General features: G+C 35.2%; 1 protein-coding gene across 1 annotated transcript; it reads left to right on the plus strand.

Moving 5' to 3' along the window:
- The first annotated feature begins 5,040 nt into the window (after positions 1-5,040).
- LOC145663569 (uncharacterized) lies at positions 5,041-26,093 on the plus strand. The gene is made up of 3 exons (XM_081729676.1): positions 5,041-5,235; positions 21,042-21,423; positions 25,881-26,093. The coding sequence occupies exons 1-3, from the start codon at positions 5,074-5,076 to the stop codon at positions 25,973-25,975; spliced, it is 639 nt and encodes a 212-aa protein (XP_081585802.1). The 5' UTR covers positions 5,041-5,073; the 3' UTR covers positions 25,976-26,093.
- Positions 26,094-27,661: the final 1,568 nt, after the last annotated feature.

The raw sequence follows: 27,661 nt of genomic DNA on the forward strand, positions 1-27,661 counted from the left end.
ACAGAAAGATGCACTTCACCGACATTTGTCATACATGCCAGAACGCAAATTTCTAACAGGTTCTCAAAATGCCTCGTTCTAAAGGTTGTGGAAAACTGTCTGTTGCTCTGAGAGGAGAAATCATAGGCCGAACAAAAATGGGACAAACTGTGCCTCAGATTGCTAGAGATCTGGGATGTGACAAGAAAACGGTCAAGAAATGGGTTCAGCGACATGAAGAAGGTGGTGAATGGCTCAGGTCTCAGTCAAGAAGTGGAAGGCCAAAAGTGACAACTCCAGCTCAAGATCAAGCTTTAGTTACAGAAGTAATCAACAGACCTCTACGCCACACGTCAATCCTGTTGGACAAAGCCAGAGAATATAATTGTTCTCACGAAACAATAAGAAGAAGATTATTGGGGGCTGGTCTACACTGTTCAAGACCTTCTAGGAAGACTCTCCTGACTGAAACTCACAAGGCCAGACGAATGGAATGGGCACAGAATAACATAACCCAACCTCAGTCATATTGGAACTTAGTCATCTGGACCGACGAGAAGGTTCTCAAGTCTAACCAACAAGGCAGAGTTATATTGTATAGACCGCGCGGAACCAGGTATGATAAACAAAATATTATCAGAACTTCTTGTTCAGGACGAATATCAGCACACTTTTCGGGATACATGACGGCTGCTGGTCCTGGAGATTTGGTTGCGGTGCCTGAGAGAATGAACAGCAGTGTTTACATTAATATCCTCGAAAATACGTTGTTACCGTCCTTAGAAAGAAACTTCCCCGAACAGGAAGAATATATATTTATGCATGACAACAGTGCTGTTCACACTTCCCGGCAAACACGAGAGTGGCTAAGTGAACATTCAGAGTTAATTTGTATTGAGTGGCCCCCTCTATCCCCAGATTTAAACCCAATTGTAGATCTGTGGGCCTACATGGTGCAAGAATGGGAAGAGAGACGTGAAGACAGAGACCAAACCTTTCTTCAAAATCATGTTATGGAACTGTGGCAACATTTTCGTGACACACCGTCGTATTGCTCGAGACTTGTATCTAGTATCCCCTCCAGACTTCAAGAAGTTACTGACTCCGGAGGTGACTACACGAAGTACTAGTGTGTTATTTTTTGTGTAAACATTTATTTAAGTTTCATTTATCATATTTTTTCAAGAGCAATACTTTCGTTCTTCATTCTTTTCCTCTGCTTGTTTACTTATTAGTTCGTTAAAACGTAAAGGAAGAGTAGTATATCTTCAAAAAGTATTTGTGAATTTACTTTGATCGTTTCTAAGAATACATTTACTTTTTTTCTTACTCTATATCATGCCCAATAGTAATTTCATTTCAGTTAACTAATAACTTTATTTCACATCTCGGATAAAAGTATTATTGTCTTTTTAACGATATTTTTCGTTTTGATTGTGTAATTTCTAGTTTCATTGAATTATCTCAATTCGAAAGAATAAATCACATTTTGTTCATTGTCTCTTCCTTAGCTAAGTTCGAATTCGAGAACAATGTGGTGTAATATACGTTCTTTATTCTTCATATTGTGCAGTAATGACAATACTAATTATTTTTCATGAGTCCAGTTGATTAGTGAGAACTTGGACAAACATTAACCTGGTGATTCTTTACGCAATGACAAGCGCAAAATACATTTTAGCTGTTCTTTATACTTCACAGCGATGAAACATTCTAACAGTGTGTTAGCGTTTCCTTCCTCGCCTTCCAATTCAACTGTCTGTGTACTGCGCATGCGCCAGTCAATTTCCATAAAAGATCATAAATAACCCTGATACTTTCTATAATATTTACGAAAGAACATGTAATACAATCTATATCAACAACATACTTCATTCATCAAAGTAACGAAAACGTGTTCATGTAACTAATTAATAGATATATTATATCAAAGTAAATTAGGTTTAAATTTTAGGCAATAGAAAATGTTATTCTGTAATGAGAACTACTACTCGAAGCCTTTGCTACAATCACTGGTTGTTACCATAGCCGAGTGGTCTAAGGCGTTCGGTTTGTAAAGCACCATTCGAGCTTACTTCGAGTCCCCGCCGGGTATAACGCCTTTTTCTCTCTCTTTTTTCACCTGTTCTCGATGTTTCTGTCTGTGTTCTTGTCGGATTCGATTAAATAGAATTTCGAATAGAGACCAATATATATGATAAATAATCATTTATTTGCGAGTCTGCACTCGTACAATATACATTTTCGAGATTTTGATTTTGGAAATGAAGTGTATATAATATTGAATAGTAAAAATAGTAAAATAAAAAAAAATATTCGTATAAATATTGATTAATTAATTAGTGTTAAACATGGCTTTCCAATCAGTATTATATAGAGAGGACTTACTTCTAAGTGCAATCCGAAAACAAATATTTGAGTTTTAATCTGACCCAAAGTTGGTAACTTACAGGATAATTTATACATTATTGGTATTGTAATTTTTATGCTTTTATTATAATCCTCTATAAGTTATGATTTTACCAATTCTAAATGTAGAACGAGAAACAAGTGTAATATTATATTTGTTACGAAAAGCTTTTAGGTAATGATGCTTTCAGGACGTGATCTGAGGGAGAATTTGAGACCCCTCTCGAGCTAAGAAATTTCCGCCTTCAGGATCATATATTCGATCGTGCTCAATGTGGACTACCAATGTGTGCCCTCCACCCGCATATTGAAATTCCCCCCGAGGATAATTTTCTGAAGTCATCACTGTTTATAAATAGTTTTTCGTTACAAATCAGAGGATAATGGAGTAGTGAGTATACTCCATATTTTTAGCTATGGATTTAAGATTCGCAATTCATATAATGTTCCGTTCTAATCGAATTTGAAACAAAAGAAGTTTTCAATGAGTTACTCAAAGAAATATTTTCAGCCTCCGGATGAAAATAGGAAGACACTTAAAAAAAGAAACGACTTGCTACTGGGTTTGAACACACAAACATGTGATTGATAGTATATCGACCCAAACCACTCGACCGTTTTGTATGCCTTTGCATACCTTCTTTTGCCTTTTGTGAAAGCAGTTTACTGTTCCATACTCGCTTTTGTTTATTCCGATACGACTATGAGTTCTCAGTAAATATTTGGACGTTACAGATCTTGCAATGTATAACAGTGTTTTTAGAATAAATCACAATCGATATTATGTCCTAATAACATACATAAAACAGGTTGAATTCGTGAAATGATTGAGGTTGGACTGAGCGTAAATGTTTTCATAGTTAGGAGCCTGGATATGCAAACCCGCCTAACGTGGGGATTTAATTTTGTGAAATTTGGTACCATCCCGGCATTTGCCTGTTGTGAATAAGGAAAACCTCACTTAGGATGGCTTTCCTGATAAATGTCCCCTACCGGGAATCGAACCCGAGACTACTCGAGCCAAAGACGAGAGCGTTAGTGACTATGCTACGCGGGGCCACAGCATGACGTGGGGAAGGGTTCATATATTTTTGTCCACTGTACTGCATCTCAGATTTATGTATTTTCAAATTGCGGAAAGTATTTTCTGTGCTAAATACTTAAGAACTGAGGCTAATTCCTATCCGTTATGATGAAAAGGTTGTTAAAAGGTTCTGGGAAAGAGAAGGCTGTCCATGTCCATATGTGAGGGTTTCCGTAAAAGGAAGAATTCTATCAAGTAATAATACATATGACGTATTCAGTGCACAACGGAATCAAGTTTACTTTTTGGTCATGTTGAACATATTTCACTTTTAAGATGTCTATCTGAAGCTGCTTTCAGTGCTTAAAAGAGTCATCTCCAGATATTGTAAATAAACCCTTTTAATGTCAGAAAATACAGTGTTATCCATATACTTAAGAGTCTTCATCCCGGCGAAATTAAAATACCGCTAATTTTACAGTAATTATGTGATATCTTCAAATAGATAAAAGATAATTGAAATATGGAACAAGAGCGCCCTAGACAATATTATTTTGCGTTAGGTACCGTTATCACAAGTCACCTAGTGGCTTTCCGTTTTCAGCTGTTTAGAAACGCGAAAAAAAAATGCCGATTTTCAAAATGGCTCGAAATCGAAAGCAGATAAGTGAGTCGTGATAACGGTTTCTCATGTAAAATAATATTGTCTAGGGCGCTCTTGTTTCACATTTCGATTATCTTTTATCTATTTGAAGATATCACATAACTTCTGTAAAATTAGCGGTATTTTTAATTTCGCCGGGATGAAGACTCTTAAGCACACCAAACAAACTTTATGTATCTTTATTCAGTGGACTTGATTTCGTTGTGCTCTAAACTTCACTGGAGACTTCACTGTTATTTTCGCCAATTCTGTCCTCTAATCTTGACTAGTGTTTCATGGTAATGGTTAATAGGCTAAAGAAAGATGAATAATAATGGCTTGTTGAGTGACGATGAGATAACTAATACTTTACACATTAAAAATTGGGACAAAAGGGGAGAATCCCTGAAAAGAAACGAATACGGAAACAACATCTATTACAACCTAGCATGGACTGGGATGCACACCTTTTTTTCTTTTTTTCCTGTTATGACGCATCGCTCATCAACTCTACCCTGAGGAGCTAATTAAAGTGAATGAACCTAGTAAGTAAAGAGTAAATTTGGTATTTGTAAGAGTTTAACAGTTTTTCCCATCCTTTTCTGTTACTAATCTACCGTAAGTTAAGATAATAAAGAACTAGCTTCATATATTGTATATCAAATAAGGAAAATCACATTAATCGATCGATCAACGAAATTTACAATATATTAAATTCCTAAACAACTATTTAGCAGAAAAAAATAATTAAAAAAATACAAAAACAAATCAAACATACTTCCTTAATATGATAAGATATATTTACATGATGACTCAACTTCAATGGGATTCTACTTTTGTAATTCTTACTGTGATTTTTTTTTTTCCTTTTAGTTTCATGTTTACCCAGAAAAACTAAAATCAACACAAGATTAGCGGCCTACCTTTTGTGTGACAAGTAGATAAAAATGGGTGCACGCCGTCTATAATAATTCAGTGACAGCTACACAATTGAACAGGAGCTTGGTGGTTGACAGCTATGGAATCTCAAGTGATTATTATTTTGGTTCTATTTTCCGTTGCTGGTGTATTGGGTCACGGAAGGTTGATGGACCCCCCAAGTCGGTCATCTCTCTGGAGGTTTGGTTTCAACACACCCATTAACTACGATGACAACCAGCTCTTCTGTGGTGGTTTCCAGGTAGGATAACTGAACCAAAAAAAATTAAACTTAAAAGAGTACAAATCATCTTGAGAAAGGAAAAAAATCAGCTGTATATGTACAGTCTAGTATATTAACAACCAACTTCTTGAAAACTCTTCACCTTACTCTTATCGATACATGAAATCAGATTATACCCGTGAGAATTTTTTTTAAGGTGATTGAGATCATTACTGCATTTCAAGCTAATATTAAAAAGTTACGTGTCCAATTGTGAGAGAATAGTCTTTAAAATTGAGGTGGATGGCCACAAGTTTTTCATCACGACTACTATTTTTTGGTTCTGACGTATTTGATGAAAGTTTTCGGTTAAAAGATACTAGAAGGAATTAAAAATCCCTAGAAAGATTGTGGTGACGGTGAAAACATGTTTTATTCTTACAAAAGATAGAAGAAAGATCTTTATAACTTGGAATTAAAAATCCTCAAGGAGATTGTAACGTTGGTGAAGGCATCTTGGATGAATAAAAAAAAAATATAAGATTATGATGATGAATGTATCCCTTACTGAAAGATAGAAGATATACAGCAGTTTGTAGGGATTAAAAATCCGAAAGAAAATTATGATCTTGGTGAGGGTATTTAGTAAGATATACCCTCACTAAAACAAGTAGTAAAGTGTGGAAAAAGAGAAAAAGTCTTTTTACTTTTTCTACCTAAACAAGCGGCACAGTTTATAACTATTATTTCTCTTCTTTCATTTTATTCTTTAAAAAAAATCAATCACAATGACTATCTTTTCGTCCGTCACTTGGTTTTCTCTTCTAAAAAAAATCAATCACATGGACAATAAGCCCATCTATCGTTTCGTCCTTCATTCGACTTTTTTTTTTTTAAAAAAAATTGCAATCACAAGGACAATATCTATCGTTTCGTCCTTCATTTTAATCTTTTAAAACACATCACCCACAAAGATAGTATTTACCGTACGCAATCTGCAGAACTCATTCGGTCTTGACCAAACTGGATATAGAGGTAGATTTTAACGGCAATCAAATTTATTTTTTAGACTAAGACAAATTATTATAAAACACAGTTGAACGCCTCTAATCCGTCTCCTTTGGGACCTGAGAGTATGGTCGGAACGCAAAAAAGTTCGGATTATCAGAAAATACAGAAAAATACGGATATACAGCAAAATAAATAACCTCTGAACTCAAAAATGACAGAATTCTTCACTACACTAAAAAGATTGGAAAACCCCGCACAAAAGCTGTTATTATTATTGTAAAGAGCAAAGCATAGCGTCTACTGTATGTACATTATTTACTAGGTAAGTCTATAGTAAAAAAAATTACTCAGGAAGAAGTTAGTTACAGATTTTTGTTTCGGTTCGAGCACAGTCGGATCAACCGGAATGGCGGACCAGCCGAGACGGGTTCTACTTATTTTTCTAATATCTATTTAGAACAGAAATTTAGGAAAAATACTTGAAACAAATCTATTAGTTATTAAGTTGATGTTAAAAATGAAATGAAATAATTTTAATTTAAAGTCCCACGCTTATGATAAGGGCTTTTGGACATTCGGCAGTTATGAACATGTTAGACCGTCACGTATGAGGTATGACTTCCATTAGAAATCAATTGAATTGAGTTGATGTTGAGTTTAACGTACATTTCAGCAGCGAGGCAATATGAGACGGGACCTACTGATTAGCGTGGAATCCGAACCACATGAGTTCCCACCGAGAATCGAACCCGGGTCTCCCATCGGAAATCAAACTGCCTGGGGAATCGAGGAGGAAGAAAAGAATGGGAAGGGAAGAAGGCGGCCTGAGACCACTTGCCTGATGGAAATGGAAAATCTAGAGAAACCTTACGCAGGATAACTGGTCTGAAAAGGGTGTTACACTTTTCCCCATCGGAAATCGAACTCAGGAACCACTTGCACCTAAGGTGTGATTGTTAGGACTACGCTATGGGGACCACTAAATATCCATTCTCATTACATTTTTTTGGTATTTTGGAAAATGAAATGTCTTAACACACAAAAATTGAGTTGAGTTGATTTTAACATCCGTTCAGCAGCGAGGCTATATGAGACGTGGACCTATTGATTAACGTGGAATCCGAACCACATGAAACACAAAAATGTCCAAACAAATATTATTATATGAGTAACGCAGTTTTGTTAAGTAGTTTCGTTAAGTAGTTAAGTAGTATTAAGTAGTTTTGTTTCTCGTTTTCCAAAAGTAAAGTGTTGTGGAATTAGGAATGGTATCGAGACGAGACGAGACGAGACTTTATACTGTCTCGGTCTCGTCTCGGTTGATAAGTAGCGGTCTCGGTCTCGATCTCGTCTCGAGTCAAAAATCGCCGTCTCGGTCTCGGTCTCGTCTCGGTCAACAGATGCTTGTCTCGATCTCGGTCTCGGTCTCGAAGGCCAAGTCTCGGTCTCGTCTCGGGTCTCGTCTCGAAAGTCTCGAAATAAATAGTGTGAAATTAAAATTGTGAAAGTATTATTATCGTACCGTCTGTCGTTTCCGCTTCTTATTTTTTGCCTTCATTCTTGACTTAGAATTATAGTGTGATGCAGGCCCGTGCTGGCCCACAGGGACACCGGGACGTGTCCCGGTGCGCCCTCCGGAATATCACAGTGTAAATAAAAGTACAAATTGTTAGTAATAAATTCTTACAGTTTTATTGGTAAAGAACCCGTGAAGGGTGCAGTACGCCCTTTACATAAGGCGCCCTACGAAACATCACTTTATAGATAAGTGGTTTTAGTTATCCTGTATACCAGCTTTGTTTAATAAATTCAAATACTGACTGGTAGTACAGAACTTATGAAGAATACAAGGCGCCCTTTACATAAGATGCTCTGCGAAATATATATATATTTTTTATTTCATTCTTCTATATTTCAGTTTTGTATTATAAATTCATACAGTTGCTATTGGCAGAGAACAGGTAAACAGTATAATCACTTACAAAAATATTATAAAGTTATATAGTTATAAAACGAAACAATGTGATACATCAAGAAGAGTTCGAATAGTCAAACGTACGATGCATTTATGTAATACTACACTGACACTAGTCTCTAATTTACGATTTTTACGGCATCGAAGCTTTCACAGTCTTAATATGCATTCATATATCCGAGCATATTGATTGTTCCTGTGTGTTTTAAAGCAGTGTTCGGATAATCAGTACCTGTTGTATTTCTGAAATATAGCTGTATTAATTTCCGTAAAATGTGGTCTTCCTGTCACCACAGCACGGCGCGTCCTCAGGTTGTGGATCGAGGAGAAGACCTCTGGGATATAGAGGTTAGCTGCGAATATGCTGAATAAGCAGTCGCGGACAGACGACAAGGGGTGATCCTCCAGCTTGAGAATTTGGTGGGAGGCTAACAACCTCATCCTGTAAAAAAAAGATTGTTCAGATAAGTTCGCAGAATCCTCGGATCAGAACTGATAACTTGGCACGAACTCAACAACGTAAAATTGACATGAGATTTGGAACATGAAATATAAGAAGTCTCTATAGGGCAGGCGCGTTAAAATTTGTAAAAAATGAGTTTAGAAATAGAGGTTGGAACTATTGGGATATCAGGAAGTTAGATGAGAAGGAAATGGAGGAGCCAAGTCGGGAAATTTTACATGCTTTTGCGGGGAACAAATTAAAAATTACCAACTAGAAACAGGGCTTTCCGTTCACAAACAAATACGTAATATCAGCAATTACATAGGTTGAATTTGTTAATGATGTATTTTCTTTTACTTCTCTTAAGGGTCGGTTGTGTAATATTATTGTTTTAAATGCACATGCCCCAACAGAAAATAAGGATGGCGATTAAAAAAATACAGTTTTTATGAAAGAATAGAATGGGTATTTGATCATCTCCTGCAATGTCATATGAAAATTCTGTTAGGCGGTTTCAATGCGAAGGTAGGACCAGAGGGTATTTTCAAACCGATTATAGGGAACAAATGTTTGCATAAGGAAGGTTGTGACAACGGCGTTAGACTCGTGAACTGTGCAATATCCAGAAACCTTATCGTGAAAATTACAAAATTCCAACATCGTGACATTCATAAATATACTTGGACTTCATCAGATGGAAAAACACATATTCAAACTGATCATGTTTTAGCAGACAGAAAAGAACAGTCTAGCACAACTGATATACGGTCGTTCAGAGGAGTTGATTGTGATAGTAAGAGAGAGAATATCGTTGAATAAAGGAAACATTCAATAACTGAAAACGGAGCAGTTTAATTTAAAAAAAAAAAGAAAGAAAAGAAAAGAAAGAAAGGAGAGTCAGGTGAGAGGGGAGCCAGATTGAAGTGTCGAATAGATTCTCGGTTTTAGAAGGTTCGGAGTGCACTTGTGTTCAAGATACTTGGTTGAAATTAGAGATAACATTAAAATTTCAGCAAAAGAAATATTGGAGCACGCAGAAATACATAGGAACAAACTATGGTTCAACCAGGAATGTACTAAAGTAGCCGAGAAGAGAAAACAGAAGAAACTGCGTTGCTACAAAGCCGAACGAAATAACTACATAAAATTTCATTGTCACCTGGCAGAAAACTTCTAAAACTTTTAGAACAAAGAAACGCGACTTTTGAAAGTTAAAATTAATTTACTTGAAGATAATAGTGAAAACAAAAACATTCGGGACATGTATAAATGCATCAACGAACTTAAGAAAGGCTATCAACTTCGTGCTTATATATTAAAGAAACCTAAAAGAACAGTTCTCACTGATACAGATAGCATCTTAAATAGATGGAAAGATTTCTTTGACGATTTGCTTAACACATAGCCAAAAACTAATGCGCTTGGAGAAAGTGAAATGCATGCAGCATAACCGTATATTCCAGGACCTAACCAGACAGAAATAGAAGTCTCTATTTAAAAAAAAAAAAAAATTAAACACACATCTCCGGGTGTAGACGAAATTCTGGTTGACTTAATTTTAACTGGAGGGGAAAAATTGTAGAGCAAGATACACAAACTCATTCTTATTTGGAACAAGGAGGAATTACCACAAGAGTGAAGAGAATCAATCATTGTTCCAGTTCAGAAGAAAAGCAAGAAAACAGATTTAATAATTATCGAGGCATTTCTCTTCTGTCAACATCCAATAAATCCTCTTAAACATTGTATTAGCAAGATTGCCTCCATACGCAGATGAAATTATTGGAGATTATCAGAACGGATTTAGGTAAAATCGATCAACTATCGACCAGATATTTACCATTCGACTAATACTTGAAAAGGAATGAGAGAATACAACATCCTGGCACATCAATTATTGACTTTAGACTCTGGTAGGAGGGAAACATTGTACAACATGCTTACAGAATTTGCAATACCGAAAAAGGTAGATTAATTAAGATATGTTTACATGAATCCCAAAGTAAGGTTCGGGGAGAGAAATCTTGTTCACGAGCTTCCACGTTGAGAATGACCTGGAACAAGGAGATGCGTTGTCGTCATTATTATTTACTTTGTTCTGGAGAACACGATAAGGAAAATCAAAGACAGCAATCAGGTCCTAGAGCTGAATTGTATTTGCCAAGTTATAGCGTATGCTGATGATGTAAATTTAATAGGTAATGATAGAATAATAGAAAGGAATGCAGAAATCTTAATTAACGCTTGCAGGGATGTAGGCTTAAAAGTAAATGCAGAGAAAACTAAATAAATGGAAGTTTGTCGGGATCGTAATACTGCATTTTATGGATGCGTTAAAATACCAAATAATATTTTCTTTCGACAAAGTGGATACTTTCAAATATCTAGGATCAATATTAACAGACCAAAACCATAATCACTTAAAAAAAAATGTCAACTGAAAGCAGAGATTTCGTGCTATTATTAAGTTAAAAATCTTTTGCAGTTACTGATTCTGTTGAGGAATTTGTAGCTCAAAATATAAAACGATAATCATACCTGTTGTGCTGTATGGTTGCGAAACATGGTCACTGATTCTGAGGGAAAATCGCAGACTGAAAATATTTAAAAACAAGATTCTTAAACCAATATTCGAACTCCAAAAGGAACGGAAGTGGGGAAAGGCGGAAACTTCATAAGGAGGAACTGCATAATTTTATACCGTTTACCAAACATTGTTAGGGTCATCAAGTCTAGGAGGCTCAAATGGTCAGGTTATGTAGCCAGAATGGAAGAAATTAGAAACGCTTTCGAAGTAGTAACTGGAAATCCAAATAGGAAAATGACCGTTAGGAAGACCGAGGCGCAGATGGGAGGACAATATTAAAATGGTTCTCGCAAAGATTGAAATATAAAATAGAAACTGGGTATATTAAGTTGTGATACATTTAGCTTCTTTTTATTTGACAGAAATGTTATTACAGGAACGAAAAAATTTTTCTGTAGTAAAGAGGATTTCGATTCGAGGTTAGCTATTTACGTTAATACTTAAAAAAAAAAAAAAAAAAAAAAAAAAAGTGGTCGTGATTTTGATATAAATGGCACCCATATTTTCTTTCAAAGTCTCTCTCTCTCTCTCTCTCTATATATATATATATATATATATATATATATATATATATATATATATATTCCCGTTTGTATGGGAGCCCTTTTAGTAGACTTGTCCACCGCCCTCATTAGTATCCCAGCACGGCCCTGGTGTGATGTACCCCTTTGTAGTTAATTTGCTAGGGCTAATGTTTTCCATGTGTGTGTTCCAGCTTCAATCATCAGTGAGTATAACATACCTGGGATAAAGCAATAATAGTAACCCATATTTCACTTTCAGCAATAGACTTTGTCTCAAATAGCCTCAGTACTGCCTATACAATTAAACTCTATTAAATTAACTCCAGTACTATATAATAGTTTATTTCCTTCCTTTGAATCAAAATTGTTCAATACTTCCTAACGGATAACGCAAACATAGGAGTACGAATGTATTTAATAGCGCCGAAATTGAAATTTACAATTTCTCAGTTATTATCCAATACATTCTGCTTTGACGTCATTTTAAAAACAGAATATAACGTTCATTATCTTGACAAATAGAGTAAATTATTACTACATCATATTTTGTTTCAAAATGACCAAATGCTTTATTACCGTTTCACATATCAGCGTTTAACTGACACTTTGAAACAGGAACATCTTGAGCCGTGTGATGGGAGCTACAGCACTCATGTTTGCTATCTGTGGTCTCGGGTTGGATCACCAAACAAGTTAGATTCAAAGTCCGATGTTTTGTATTGTTCGCGTCTCACTTTAAGTACATTCTGTTTCTTATACAAGTTCATAAGGTCGTAATGTATTACATAAGCATACATCCAGTGCCGTAGCATAGATTAAGCTTATTCCTGAGCTCTCAGCGGTGCATGTGGTGTGGAGAAAACTAATCGTGCGTTCATTATGTTGAAATTTTATATTGATTGAATTACTTGCGAATGAATGAATTAAATTACTTGCGAAACATGGACATACATATTATATATGTATATAGGTAATTCGACCTATATGTATCTATTTTCTCTGTCCCGGCAAAACAAGTGATTCTTAACTTTCTACTTTTCTTTTCTATTAATTTTCGTAGTTTTGCTGCAATATGAAGAATCAAAAATATTTTTTCTTTCGCTGTACGAATTTCGATAAATTTTGGATCCGTTTTTACCCTACCTTACCTAGTAAAAATGATATATACAGTGGCGGATCTAAGGGAGGGGCTATAGCCCCCCTTGACGCTGAGGTATACACTGGATAAAATGGGCTTCAATCCGGCTTTATGCTGGATAGAACGGCAAAATATGGTTTAGCCCCTCCCTTGATCATATCCTGGATCCGCCCCTATATATATATATATATATATATATATATATATATATATATATATATATATATATATATATGTGTGTGTGTGTGTGTGTGTGTGTGTGTATGTGTAGGCCTATGTATGTATGTATGAACTGTAGAGATAGACTATGCTAAGTCACTTTTTAGTCGAAATTGAGTTAACAATACTTTTTAAATAGACTATGTTCTTTCTAGTGGTGTAATAATATAAGTCTAAAAGCATCCTATTATTTTGTAACTACTTAGTATAGTTTGAAAAACAGTACTATAAATCTTACTTAAGGAACCGGTTTTTCGCTTCTCCTGTAAAATTACGAAATTATAACTTGGTTTAGTTTGTCTCTGAGGTCCAGATATAATAAAATCATAACCGTAATCATAATCAACCATTATCAACCCACTGGTGGATGAAGGTCTTTCCAAGTCTTCTCTACAACTATTTATCTTGAGCAATTCTTTCTCAGGTTACTCCCCAGTTGTTCTTGATTTCGTTAAACTTTCTTGTACAAGAACGTTTTCTAGGCTGTTTTTATCTCGTGGTATCCTGTCTAGAATTGTTTCTGTTCATCGATCATAATTTCTTGCAATATGTCCAGCACATTTTCCAGTCCATATTAAAAATCATTTCATTAGTACCAGTCATTAGTTGCCAAATAATTCATTTCTACTGTATATATTTGGCTTACAAATAGTTCAAATCCGCTACTTTTGGAGCACAGACACGATAATTTTTTATCTTCGAATCTGACAACACTGACTCAATGATTTAAATCAACACAATGTGAGGACCTCCATTTGGTCTAGTGGCTAGCATACTTGACTTCGGTTCGCGTGGTCCCGAATTCGATTTCCGGTGAGGTACAGTGAAACGACCAAAGTGGTTCGGATTCCATTATAATCATTAGCTCCACGTCTTCTTTAGACACTCTAGCATAATCGTGGAACATTAAACTAAAACAAACCAAACCAAAAATCAACACAATGTGTATTACTAACTGAAAGTCCTTGAATAATTGCATATAGCTATATGGTATGGATCGAGTTTGAGGTGGTTCGTGGTTTGGTCAAACTAAAGTGAAATGTAACTAGGGTGTAATTAGAACTTTTAATTAACCATGGTTTTGTGTATATCAGGATTAAGGCTTAGGGGAACAACTAGGGTTACTGAAAAGTTATCAATTACATTTAATTTTAGTTACAATTTGCATTTTCACGCATTGCTGGAACCAAAACTTTGACATTAACATTAACATTATAAAGACTACGAAAAAAAATCGTCTTTTGAAAACATTCTTGCACCATAAAATAAATTACGAGTAATTTTAAAATATTTTACAGTTTAGCTACGTTATTTGCACTATATTTAGAATATTATTTAGCAATTTATTTAAGTTGGCAACACTACTTAAAATAATGGAACTGCGACTTGTAATTAAAACCACCAAAAACTATTGTTGTAATGTTATGGAAGCAAACTAAAGCAACAATCATTATAAAAATTTAACACAAATACGTTATTTTAAGCAGTATAACAATCACTATCCATGTGTTTGCTATCTCTGAAACGGTTTGAAATAACAATTGTTGTAAATGACATTATGACCACTTAAGTCTTTTGGAATCATCTACATGATGAGACGTGATATGTCAGCGCGTTTTCGAAGTAAAGTCTTTAGAAAAAGTTAAATTTTCCATTACTGGTAACTTTGTTCCTTCATTCATTCGAAATACATTATACCACGATCATAGTATTTGGCGCTAAGATACAAATGATGCGCATTGCACCGTCTACGCCATTTGAGTTATTAGAGATCTCCAAAATGTTGATGTTGGTGACATTGTATTGTCCTTTGTTACACTGAATAATGTATGTGGTATTGTGGTTTTATTTAATATCTAAATTAGAAATAGGTAATACCTTACATAGTGCAATTAAAAAAATACAACTTTCTTTTGCGTTGGCAACACTGCTTATTTATCTAGTGGTACTGCAGAGTATCTGGAAGAATTTTCCCTTCAATATTTCGCACAGCATGGCACAAATTTTCAGCATTTTTAATTATGTATATATAGGCGCGGATCCAAGGGAAGGCCTATATCCCCTTAACGCTCAGGTATACACTGAATAAAATGAGCTTCAATCCTGCTTTACACTGGATAAAGAGGCAAAGTATGATTTAGCCCCTCCCTTGATCATATCCTGGATCGATCATATATATATATATATATATATATATATATATATATATATATATATATATATATATATATATATATATATATATATATATATATATAGAGAGAGAGAGAGAGAGAGAGAGAGAGAAGCAACAGCAGTGGATTTTGTTTCGGCAGAGGCTTGAGGAACGGGTAAGAAACACTTGTGTTGTACGTGCAATGCGAAAAAATGATCAATTTATTTCGGGAGGGTTGAGACCGACTCCTACCCCCTAAATACGTCACTGTACATCAGTCAACCATTCCCATATTATCTCACACAGCAACGAAACAAATTTTGAGTAAAGGCAAAATAGCTGTCAATATTCGAGACGAGACCGAGACTTTCGAGACTGACCAAGGTCTCGTCTCGGTCTCGTCTCGATTTATAGAGGTCTGTCTCGGTCTCGGTCTCGTCTCGGTATGTAAAATCCCGTCTCGGTCTCGGTCTCGTCTCGGTATATAAAAGTCCGTCTCGGTCTCGGTCTCGTCTCGTATTATCGAGACGAGACCGAGACGATACCGAGACTAGTCTCGGTCTCGGTACCATCCCTATGTGGAATGTTTACCATTTTCTGCTCATCAATTTAGTTATTAAAAACGTCCCTACTCTTTAGAAAGACTCGAAATTCCAATGGGTTTCCATCTAACACTTCAGACTCTGCAGCTGTATTCCCCCCACAACACAGAATCTCCACTTAAGGTTTATATTTTAACTTGTTAGACGTTAAGTACACACAGTGTCAATTTACAATAAGTTTTCTCAAAGCAATGAAGTACTTTTTTTTTTTTACCGCAAGCAGAAAGCTAATTTATTAATTTCCCCTACTAATAAATAAACAGATTCATCAAAGATAGCAATAGGGGTTTAAACAATAAATGGCTTTAACGAGCTACCCGTGTATATATGCACGACATGAGTTTAATAGGATATGATGCGAGGAACGTTGCATAAGGTCTTAGGATAACATAAGGAATAGATGAAGGTTTAAAAATACTTACTCAGATTTCTACATAATTAAATCCGATCTCAACGCACTTGGCACATCGATCAGAAAAGAAAACGAAGTAATCAATAATAATAATAATAATAATAATAATAATAATAATAATAATAATAATAATAATAATAATAATAATAATAATAATAATAATGCGGATGAATTAATTCCTTTTGCAATGTATTAAAAACCATGCACCAACTTAACGAGGAAGCACAAACTAGGTTATGCACTATTACTTTAGGTGTATACAACATCTTCTTTGTTTACTAATACTAGAGAAATGAAAATCTATATCTTTTGTCTGTGTGGTACACGCGGTTAAAGTTTCGAAACATTGAGTAAAATATTTTATCCAAAATAGATAAAAATAACGATGTATAGAGAAAGTAAATATTCAAAAATAACTCTTAGAGTTTCAAACACAAATTTATTGATTTTGTTGCCTGTTCATATGCTGAGTATGACTGAAGAGACAGTGATTAAACTTTAGGTTCACTTAACACGTTCTTCAGCAGAAAGTAACTTCATATTGCAATTCAAGTAGCTATGCAGAGTGTGCTCAACAACCGACTATTTAAAGAAATGGACAGGCGAATTATTATTATTATTATTATTATTATTATTATTATTATTATTATTATTATTATTATTATTATTATTATTATTGCAACTTCAAGAATCGAATTCAGACTCAAAGAACTCTCAGCCATTAGCTACAGAAAGTGATGACCACCAATCTGGGCAAATAGCTATTCATTCTTGTCAATATCAAGAAAATACGTATGTATAAATGTTTTCCTCTTCATTCACGGATAGCAAAACAAGGTAAATCATGCATCAAACAAAGTAGACAATTATTTGTTTAAATCTTTTAGAAGATCTTGTAAATTCTCTCCTTCAGTTCATCTTTTTTCTAGACAAAGCAAACAGTTTACTTGTCATTATGGCAAGTTAAATGAATTCTTACCATTGCCTTTCTTTCTGTTTTCTTTTTCTTTTTTTTTCTTTTTGTAGACTTCTTGTCGAATAAAAACTTATGTATAAGTTATCATTTAAATGCGGTTATAAATCTTCCAAATACAATCTATTTCTTATTCACATGCTTATGTAGACAAGCAATACTCGTATGAATAGAGGGGCTACGGTGGCTCAGTGGTAGAGCGTTCACCTCTGGTGCATGGGGTCGCGGGTTCAAACTCTGCTCCTGCCAAGTGAACTTTCTGGTGGACAAACACCGTGTACGCAAGTTTCTTCGGGGTTCTCCCGTTTCCTCCCACTTTCTTCATTCTATCATTTCATTCGTTTCTCATAATCACCGTCTCCTTTAGCCTAGCCGGCATAACCGTGGGACGTAAAACTCAAAAATTTCATTTTCGTATGAATAGATTTCTTCCCTCATAAACTTACAGATGTTATTGTGAACTTTGGTGGTTCAAATTATTAGATGTAATTGTAGTTCAGTTTAACAAATACCAATATTTTGTTTTCAATCTTTAAAAAATTAGTGATTTTGATATATAGATATAGTGATAGAAATCCACTAGAACCCCCCGTTCCAAATTTGATCTATATAGAATAAAAAACGATATAAGATAAAAAAGAAACTTTATTTTTGGAATTGACTTAATGTTCTAAGAATATGCGCCAATATTTCTTGTAACCCTCTATTAAAACAGGAAGTTACAGAAGACAGCCACTCCCGGTTATAACATTGATCACTAAAGAGTAAATTTGATTTGATCTGACTTGATTTTCAGTTTAACATCCCTTTTCAGCGGCTAGGCTACATGAAATGTGGACCTACAGCTTGACGTGGAATCCGTTCAACATGAGCTCCAGGTAAGACTCGAACCCGGATTTCCCACGCCAAAGGCTTGTACGCTAACAGCTTAGCCACGAGGGACATTGCTATTGAGTAAAAATGGTAATAAATAGCAAAACGCTGCAACCAATTAAGCGTCCTAAGAATAAATTTAATTTCCACTGTAATCTCTACTATTACATCCGGTTTCAATATTAATTAAGAAAGCGCCATGCTATACAAACCAAACTCTTTCACGTAGTGTACACGTGACACTAGTATTTGTTCTTTGAAATAAACTCGAACTTCATTGATTTCATATATAAATCAAGTTAAATGTTCATTGCTTTATGGAAGCAACCATATTTATAACGGTGTAAAATTACGGTTTACAAAATTAAGTTCTGTTATTTATATTTAAAAAAAAATAAATGAAATTTAATTTAATGCAAATACATTTTGAGAAAAAATGGGATATTGAGATAGGTTTGAAGAAGAAATCAATAAAAACAAACCATTAAAACTTCAGTTTATTTAATTTTCTTCCCCATATAAGTCAATGAGCTAAGAAACAAAGATGGCGAAATTACTCCACACCTTTAGCATGCAAAATAATGTGCTTTCTGTTTCAGTTTTATCCCTTTCACTTATTCCAAAAGAGAATGCTTGCCTATTCTATAATTCACTCTAAGCTTCCAATACAGTGCCTCATTTTCAAAATCCCTTTTACTTATTCCAATAGAAAATCCTTGCTTACTCTATAACCTTCTCTAAGCTTCCAACATAGTGCCTCATCTTTAAAATAAGTTCTGCTACTGCAACGTATATGTACTGAATTTCTTAGTAGGACGCCATTCTTCAAGCTCTTAATTCTTCGGTAAAAGCAAAGCTGTCCATTTTCTGTCAACCAAACCATTTTCGTTAATCATTATAGCTAAATCAGAAGGTGATTACATCTTAAAAATTTTTTCAGTATAAAATTAAAAACGGTAGAAGATATATCTAAAAACAAAGGGTAAGAATGCTTGTAAAAACATAAAAGTTTATAAAAGCTAAGAAGTATAATAAAGCAAAATACAAACTGTTAAGAACATGTCCAACGACGATAATGAAAGCACAGTTTTAGTATTTCCGAAACATCAGTGCTTAATGAAAGAATATTTTTGGACAAATTGCTGTACTTAAAAAGCCCACAAAAGATAATAAATTCCAAAAGCACTCTCAAGCTCTGTTATTAAGTATAATTCCGAGGGTTAGTAACGAGCATACTTAAGCGTTTATACATCTACGATTGTTTCTTTGAAACACCCTTTTCAGAGAAAACATTTTTTTTTTTTTAAATATTATGGTTGAAATTTTCTTTTTATATTGGTACTAAGTTTCTTCTCATTATACAGTATATCAATTTGTTGTTTTGACCGTGTCTCGCCACATGTTAGATACGTAAGTTCCTTGTTATGATCATAAATGATGCAAATACCATTAAACTATGTTAAAATATTTGATGAAATTTTAAATTATAAGAAAGTACCAGTGTTTAAGTACAGTTATATCAAGAAATAGCAATGAAATGATGAATCTCAGCAACTGGCTGTATTTAGTAGATAAAAAAAAGCTCGTTAAAACTTTATTTTATAATCAAGTACTGTATCACGAATTTCACTTTATAACCTACAGCACATGCAGAGTGCCGATCAGAGAAGTAGGGAGCAATTGATGAGTTTACTCACCTGGTCACTAGCCCTTTAAAGTATAGGGTAGGCCTATATTATAATTAAAGTCCCACTTAAAATGCTATAAAAAAAAAAGAAAAAAAAGAACCACTGCAGAATGACTTCAAATTTGAACTGAATATACTTGAAGAAGGTAGAAATGGTATGGCATAAGAAGAAAGTTCCAAAGTGTGTCAATAGGTGGCTCTGTAAGCAGCATACCGAAAGTGAATTCGGCTACAAGTGACATTTTGACATGAGCTGCTTATTAAACAAACTGTACTATTCAATGTGCAGGATTGTTTAGGTTTTGTGACGGGAAAAAATGACTTCCACGTCATTCAGCAGTTGTGGCACTTTTAGTGGAAAGTACATCCACAACAGCAAGACCATACCACATTGCATGGGAAAAATCGGTTTTTAATTATCCTTAGGTCAAAAACCGCATAAAAGCACATAATGTTGTACTACTAAGGCTGGTTAGACATGATTTATATTTTTCCATTATAAGTTGGACCGTTTGAATAGCGAGTGACCCAACTTCGAACAATAGAAAAAAAAAAGGTACTAATGTTTTCATTCGCTTATATAGATGAGCACATTTTCTTTCTTTTTTTTTTTAAACAGCAAATTTTAAAATTACAAATTACATTTTATTTATTTATTTGGCCTATGTTTAGCAGAAGGGGTCCAGCTCTTTTCTCTAAAAAATGTTACAATTTTGGTAATTTCTGTTCACATTAGGATAGTTTAGGGTAGGTTAGGTTCGGTTAGTTTATGTTAGGTTAGTTTATGTTATATTAGTGTATGGGTCCAACATAATTTTCCAAAAAATGATAGAATTTCGCTTATTTCTACTAATATTAGGTTAGTTTAGGTTAGATTAGGTTACTTTAGGTTCTACATATTAAACTTCAAATGTCATTCCTGGAAATTTCCAGTTTTGGAGTTAGGCCATTTGGCACCCAAGCGGCCCAGTTGATCTGAATTTCTCTCTCTTGAAATTTGAAGTAAATATGCAATAAAGTTTGGATGAAACATCTACCATATTATCTCATAAACGATCAAATATTTAGAAAAAAAATTGTTATTCGCCTGTTAATTTGTCCATTGTTGTCCGTTGTCTTATTGTTTGTTCAGATAGATAATTCCATAGAGATTATAAATAAAGCATAGAGAAATCCTTACCTCTGTAGTTCCACAGAAGTTTTGAACAGAATAATATTAAACTAATAAGATTTTTCTGTTACAGGTCCAATGGGAAGTTAATGGCGGGAAATGTGGAATATGTGGCGACTCATGGAGTCAAACGCCTCCAAGAGATAACGAGCTAGGAGGCAAATATGGCTCAGGAATAATTACAAGAAAATACAAAAGTGGAAGTGTTATTACAACCACTGTTCAAGTCACAGCCAATCACAAAGGATACTTTGAGTTCCGAGTTTGTCCTCTCAACGATTCAGGAACTGACGCTACTCAAGACTGCTTGAATCAATATCAGTTACCGTTAGCCAACAGTGGTCAATATAGATATTACCTAGCACCGAACGTACTTGGTTACATCAATATTCCTTTACAGTTACCACCAGATTTAATTTGTCCTCATTGTGTATTCCAATGGCATTGGAATGTAGGTAAGTATCGCTTGTTAACAACTTGTACTAATTTGATCTTTTTCTTACTAATCAAGTTGCCATTTCGGGTTAAGTTCCAAAGTTGGGCGTCCGTTTCCAGCAAAATTTTTAAAATTTACCGAAAAGATATGGATAATTTGATCGTTTACGTGCTTGATAATATATAAGAGTCTCGAAAAATGTGTTTATTTGTTATATATAAGCGGTCATAAACATGGGACTATACGGCGAGCGGAGGGAACTACTTGGCGCAAGGTAACAAAACAGTTGCATTGTGGGAAAGAAACTAGTATTTATGTTATCAACATGGCGAATGTACAAGGGCAATGAAGTAACAGTTTTAACATTTGTAAAGCAATACGTTGATAACGAACAAAATCTTTTAAAAGTTTGTGAAGAGCACGGATTAATGAACCAATTTTTTTTAACGGTGCAAGGAGATAGCGGCGAATAACCGTGGCGAAAGCGGACGCCCAACTTCGGAATAAATGCCGCCATTTCAATAGAAACCATGTTACATTAAGAATAAAATGTAGAAAGGGAGCTTTGAAATGGATATTTAAGTATGAGAATTTGTCTGATAAGACTGAGAGAAAAGTCTAAAAAGAAGTCAAAGTGATCTGTTGCAGGATTCGATCCTGGGATTTCTTAATGACAAAGTAATCATTATAGAGGAATGTCTTCATCAAGCGACAGCGAAAAGGTCTTTTTTGTGTTGAACTATTTGAGTTGTTGAGGACAAAAAGGTGCAGACTTCCTCAACGTTGGCGGTTTCTTCTCGATGTCTGATGAATGCAGCCCTTTAGGGTCTTCACTATAACCTCCTCTCCATGACTTCTAAGGATTTTGGTTTACCATTCGAAAATCCTTTGTATCTCTGAGATAGTTTGTCCGTGTGTTGTCCGTTTGTCCGGGAAACAAACTATCTCAAACACTACTTGATGGGTACCGTTAATTTTTTGCTAGCTTGTTGAAAGTCAAAAGTTCCGAAACTAGTTTGTTAATGAAGATGATCCTACCACTGGAAGTGGTAAAAAGTCAATCATTTCCGGTTTTAACGTTGATCACTATAGATTAAAAAAAAAAAAAGCTAATAGGTAGTTAAAAGCAGTTTCATGCAATTGATTAACTGTCCGAAGAATATGTTCATCTCCATCCTTAACTCTTTACTAAAACTGATCTGAAATGCTATGAAATCCTTAACATCCCTCGATTATGCCCTTCAGGCTAAGGCAAGTGAATGATAATGTAAGAATTAGTAGAATGAGAAAGTAGAAGAAAACAGGAGTACCCCGAGAAAACCCACAGACACGATGTTGTCCACCACAAATGTACGTGGCCGGGGATCAAACCAGAGACCCCAATCACCAGAGGTTAGCGCTCTACTTCTGAGCTACCGTGCCTCCCACTACTGAAACTAGAAGTGATAGTACTCCACTACAATTTCCGGTTTCAATATTAATCTACATACAATAAAAACGATAGGGAGAAGCTTTATCTCTTTGAATCGACTTAGCGTTCTAAGGACGAGTATCAATCCTCTAATCAAACTGGAAGTGTCAGCAATCAATCACTTCCGGTTTAACATTGATCGCTATAGAGTAATCACGGTAATAGGTAGCGAGAAGTGGGGAACCGGAAGTGCTAAAAATCTACTACCATTTCCGGTTTCTATATTAATTGAGAACATATCACACCCTACAGTCTATACTCCTTCACATGGCGTACATGTTCCTTTTTACTTGTTTTCTATTAGTACGTGGCTTACCTTAGCTTAGCATTATTTAGCTAAATTCAAGAAAGGCTGGAGATACAGAAATGCAATCTTCCCGTTACAGGAAGACATAAAGGTAATTTTTGAATTAACTTACTTAGGGTATATTTATCTTGAAAATAATCAAAAACCAGCTACAGAAATCGCCCCGACTTACGTAAAAAATGCATTCCCTAAATCTTTATGTGAGTCGTATTTGTAAATTGCTTAGGCTTAACTTCGCTTTAAAAAAAAAAAAAAAAAAAGATATTCAGGAATTTATTTCGGGAGGGGTACAAACTTTTGGTGAATTTAAATTCAATATGAGGATAAATTGCATGAAAATTCGCAAAATCATCCGAAAATTAGATGAATTTAAAGATAAGTCGGAATTTCGGGAATGTCCGAACTCCCAGGATCCACTTCCTGCGTATGCTCTTGCACTACGATACTGTATGTATGTACGAAGGTAAGTTATAATTGTTGCAATAATCTGATACACAACATATCTGTATTTATTAAAATACAAGAAAAACAAGTTAATATTCAAAGTATAGCTCCTCGTGTATTACTGTCTGCAGCCTCTTCCTGTCAGTTGCGAGCGGTCTCGGGTTCGATTCCCAGTGGGGCCACTCGGTCGAAAAAGTGTAAAACGCTTTTTCAGGCCAGCCACCCTGAATGAGGTTTACCTCATCCACACCAGGCAAATGCCGGGGTGGTACCTAACTTATAGATCCCAGGTCGCTTCCGTCCTTTCCCAATTCTTTCTTCCTTTCCTTTCCCCGGACACTGTGCTCGCCGAGGGACGTCATCCCTCAAATACGTGACGGGCTAAATGACCTTAGATGCCGAAAGCCCAGAAATCTAAATCCTAATCTTAATCTTCCTCTCATTTCCTTGATTCCGCGTCGATAGCATGTCTTACCCTTAGAGGCAAGGAAGTCAGCCACAGCTGTTTCCACCTCCTGCTGATTGGTGAGCATCATGATTTTAGGAAGTACGTCATGAACGGAAAAAAGAAGTAATCCGAACGGGCAAGATCAGCAATATATGCCGGGCGTGGCATCAGTTCGATGTCATCAAGTTCCTGAAATTTTGTTGAACTTTTCGAGCTGAGTGTGGTTTGTGTTATCGTGTTGCAGCAGAGCGTGCTTTCGGTTCACCAACGTAGGACATTTTTTCCCGCAGTGCAGCATACATTCGTTCCAACGGTAATTATAATCTCTTGGACGCCTCTAGTAGGTTAGTTAGGTTTGCTATTTAAGTAAACAAAGAACTAAAATAGCATAACACATTTTAAAACCTTATTATTGGCAATGCTTACTTTGAAAAAACCGGGACTGGACGTATGTTCTCGTATCATGCATAATATTACTGCACAGTTGGAAAAACGAAATAAAGTTATTTGAACACCAATTTATTACAAGTGTGCTTCATTGTTAGGAGTATATATAACTCTATTAGGAATGTTACTTGTATGTGTATTACAATTAGAAGACAAACAGCAATAAATACAATCTTCTACTTAACACTGTGTTAAATATGCAGTACGCGCATAAATAGGTCTATTCAATCAGAACTAAAAATTTCAAATGTTTATTGCGTTTTAGGGTCACGAAAATTAGTTTTCTTAGACAATATTCTCAAAACCTCATATGAGAGTTCATCCCGAATATTGTCTAAAAGAGTAAATCATGATTTTGGGTTACATTTTAATAGCCATATTGTGTACTAATGTCATAATGAAAGGTTTGGTAAAAATATAATCTTAATGGGTACCGTGGTAATCGTACAGCGTCAATTTCTAGAGTTATGGAGAAATTGCTTTTTATTCGACTTTCACGAATTTTATTCATCCATTGCAATTTTGTTGAGTTGAATGTGATCTGTTGATTTCTATACTCGTATGTCTCGTCTCTAGACTTTTATTTTCGTTAAACATTAATAATATTGTACAATTTGTGCAGTGGCGGATCTAGATGGTAAAAACTGGGGAGGCAGCCAGAACTTAAACTATGATGGATATACCATAAATTTACGATATACTTTCAAAGATATATAAATAATAGCTTAAATTATTTTTCACTCAGAAAACTGGAGGGCTAGCTAGCCAGCGCCGTAATTTAGATTTTTTTCTGGGGGGCGTATTTGGACCCCCTAGAAGTTTTTCTAATTCTTGGGCCCCCTCTTTCCATCTTTCCCTTACTCTTTATGGGTCCCCCGGGAGACTGTGGACCCTCCCACACGCAAGGTCTGCGGGGCCGTTAGTTTCGCCTCTGGGCCCGTTCCATACATAATAAATTAATTAAGGGGACAATATTGACATCCCAAAGCCATACGAATAAATATTTTATCTAAGGCCCCTAATAGTGGACATTTTTTTTACTGAAATGCCTACTCACGACTCAGATTTGCTTATTTACCTTGTGTGTGCTCTTTTGTTTATGTAATGTAGTGAACCTGTTTGATGCTTCATTTATAATTGCATGTTCGTATCGTATACGGACTAAGAAACTTTTGTCTTAAAATGGGCCCCCCTCGACCGGCAGAGAACTTCCCTGAGGAGAGCAGTTGCCCCCCGTGCCCCCTACAAGTTACGGTCCTGGGGCTAGCCCTCGCAGGGTTACTGATCCGCCACTGAATTTGTACAACACTATTTGTACACTTTGTGAATACCATTTGAAATGTAAATTTCTAATTGCAGGTAACTCATGGGGTAATTGTGGAAATGGTACGTCAGCTGTTGGATGTGGTCCTCAAGAAACGTTTAGAGGATGTGGTGATATCAGTATTTATTAATAAAATCTCACAATGATTATCATTATTAACTTGTGTATATATATATTGTAAAAGATTCTATTGTATTATACTCTCATCTTGCCTTGTATATACAATTTTAATAAAACATGTGTCACAATGGTTACCATTAGCAACTTATTTCTATTGTGTAAATTTCTCAGTAATCATGCCTTGGATGTCCAATTTTATCAAAACCAGTAAAGATTCCAATTCTTTAATAAAACAAAGCTATAAATGCCTTGATCTGTAGACAGGGCTGAATAATTACATGTAAAATAAATAAATAAATAAATAAATAAATAAAGATTTTGTGCCTGATGCATAAAATATGAAAATACGTAGTACGTAAAAGAAACTAGAAACAAGTCTATAAATTAAAATAGGGTATAAAATTTTTCGCGCTAGTTCCTGTTTGGATTGGCACAGAAAGACGAAATCTTTAAAATGTTTCTTCAAAATGTGTATGAGAGGTCATAATAATAATAATAATAATAATAATAATAATAATAATAATAATAATAATAATAATAATAATAATAATAATAATAATAATAATAATAATAATAATAAGAAGAAGAAGAAGAAGAAGAAGAACTAGAAATTGCTGGATTTAGACATTAAAAGCGAAAAAGTTGACAGTTCAAAATGAATGAATGTATAATCGCAAAATAAACCCAAATCAGGAGAAATCTTATCCATCGAATCTATTTTAGATAAATTATTTGGTGAGAGTGATGTACGAATAGGGAAGCACACGAAACAAGATGTGTGGCTGTCTCGTCTCCAAAATGTGCTGTAAAAGTGATGTCTCGACTCGAAAAATGTATATTTCTCTATTGGAAGAGCTATGTCTCGACTCGAATTTTGTCAGGAAAATCCTGTCTCAACTCGTCTCGTGCGCATCCCTATATACGAATCCCACCGGGAGTTCAAAATTACTACCATAAAACTCGTGTAACACGAATTCATTAGGGCCGCGGTGGCTCAGTGGTAGAGCGTTCACCTCTGGTGCTTGGGGTCCCGGGTTCGATCCCAGCCCCCGCCAAGTGAACTTTGTGGTGGACAAACACCGTGTGCGTGGGTTTTCTCGGGGTTCTCCCCTTTCCTCCCACTTTCTTCATTCCACCATTTCATTCATTTCTCATAATCACCGTCTCCTTTAGCCGAACCGGCATAACCGTGGGACGTAAAACTAAAGATTTCATTTCACGAATTCATTAAACTACGAAGATATAACTCTGTACACGAACTACTGCTTAAAACTAAATGGAAATATGTTTCAATATTTTTCGAAAATTCAAATTTTAAGAGGCAAGGGAGCAATTTGTATAGTTTTTGTACGTGTAATTTACGTATATTATTTCTGGGGGTTCTAATAGTAGATATTTTACTGAAATTGGCCTATACCACATTTTCCTTCATTTAAGAGATCCGTGTTTCTGTTGCATTTGTGATGTGATGAACCTATTCCATGCTTCAATTATACATTCATGTTCGTATCGTATCGTATAGAGTAGGAAAGTATAATCTTGAAATCGGACCCCTAGAATGCCAGGGAGATTAAATAGAAGAACAGTAGCCCAGACTCGTATCCACAGGGAGCTAGGGGACTTGCCCCCCCCCCCTAAATTTTTACTGGGCCCCTAAAATTTTCACGGTAGGCTTGTAAACGAACTATAATATGGT

This window comes from Thermobia domestica, chromosome 11 (assembly GCF_964235325.1).
Source record: "Thermobia domestica chromosome 11, izTheDome1.hap1.1, whole genome shotgun sequence".
NCBI lineage: Eukaryota > Metazoa > Arthropoda > Insecta > Zygentoma > Lepismatidae > Thermobia > Thermobia domestica.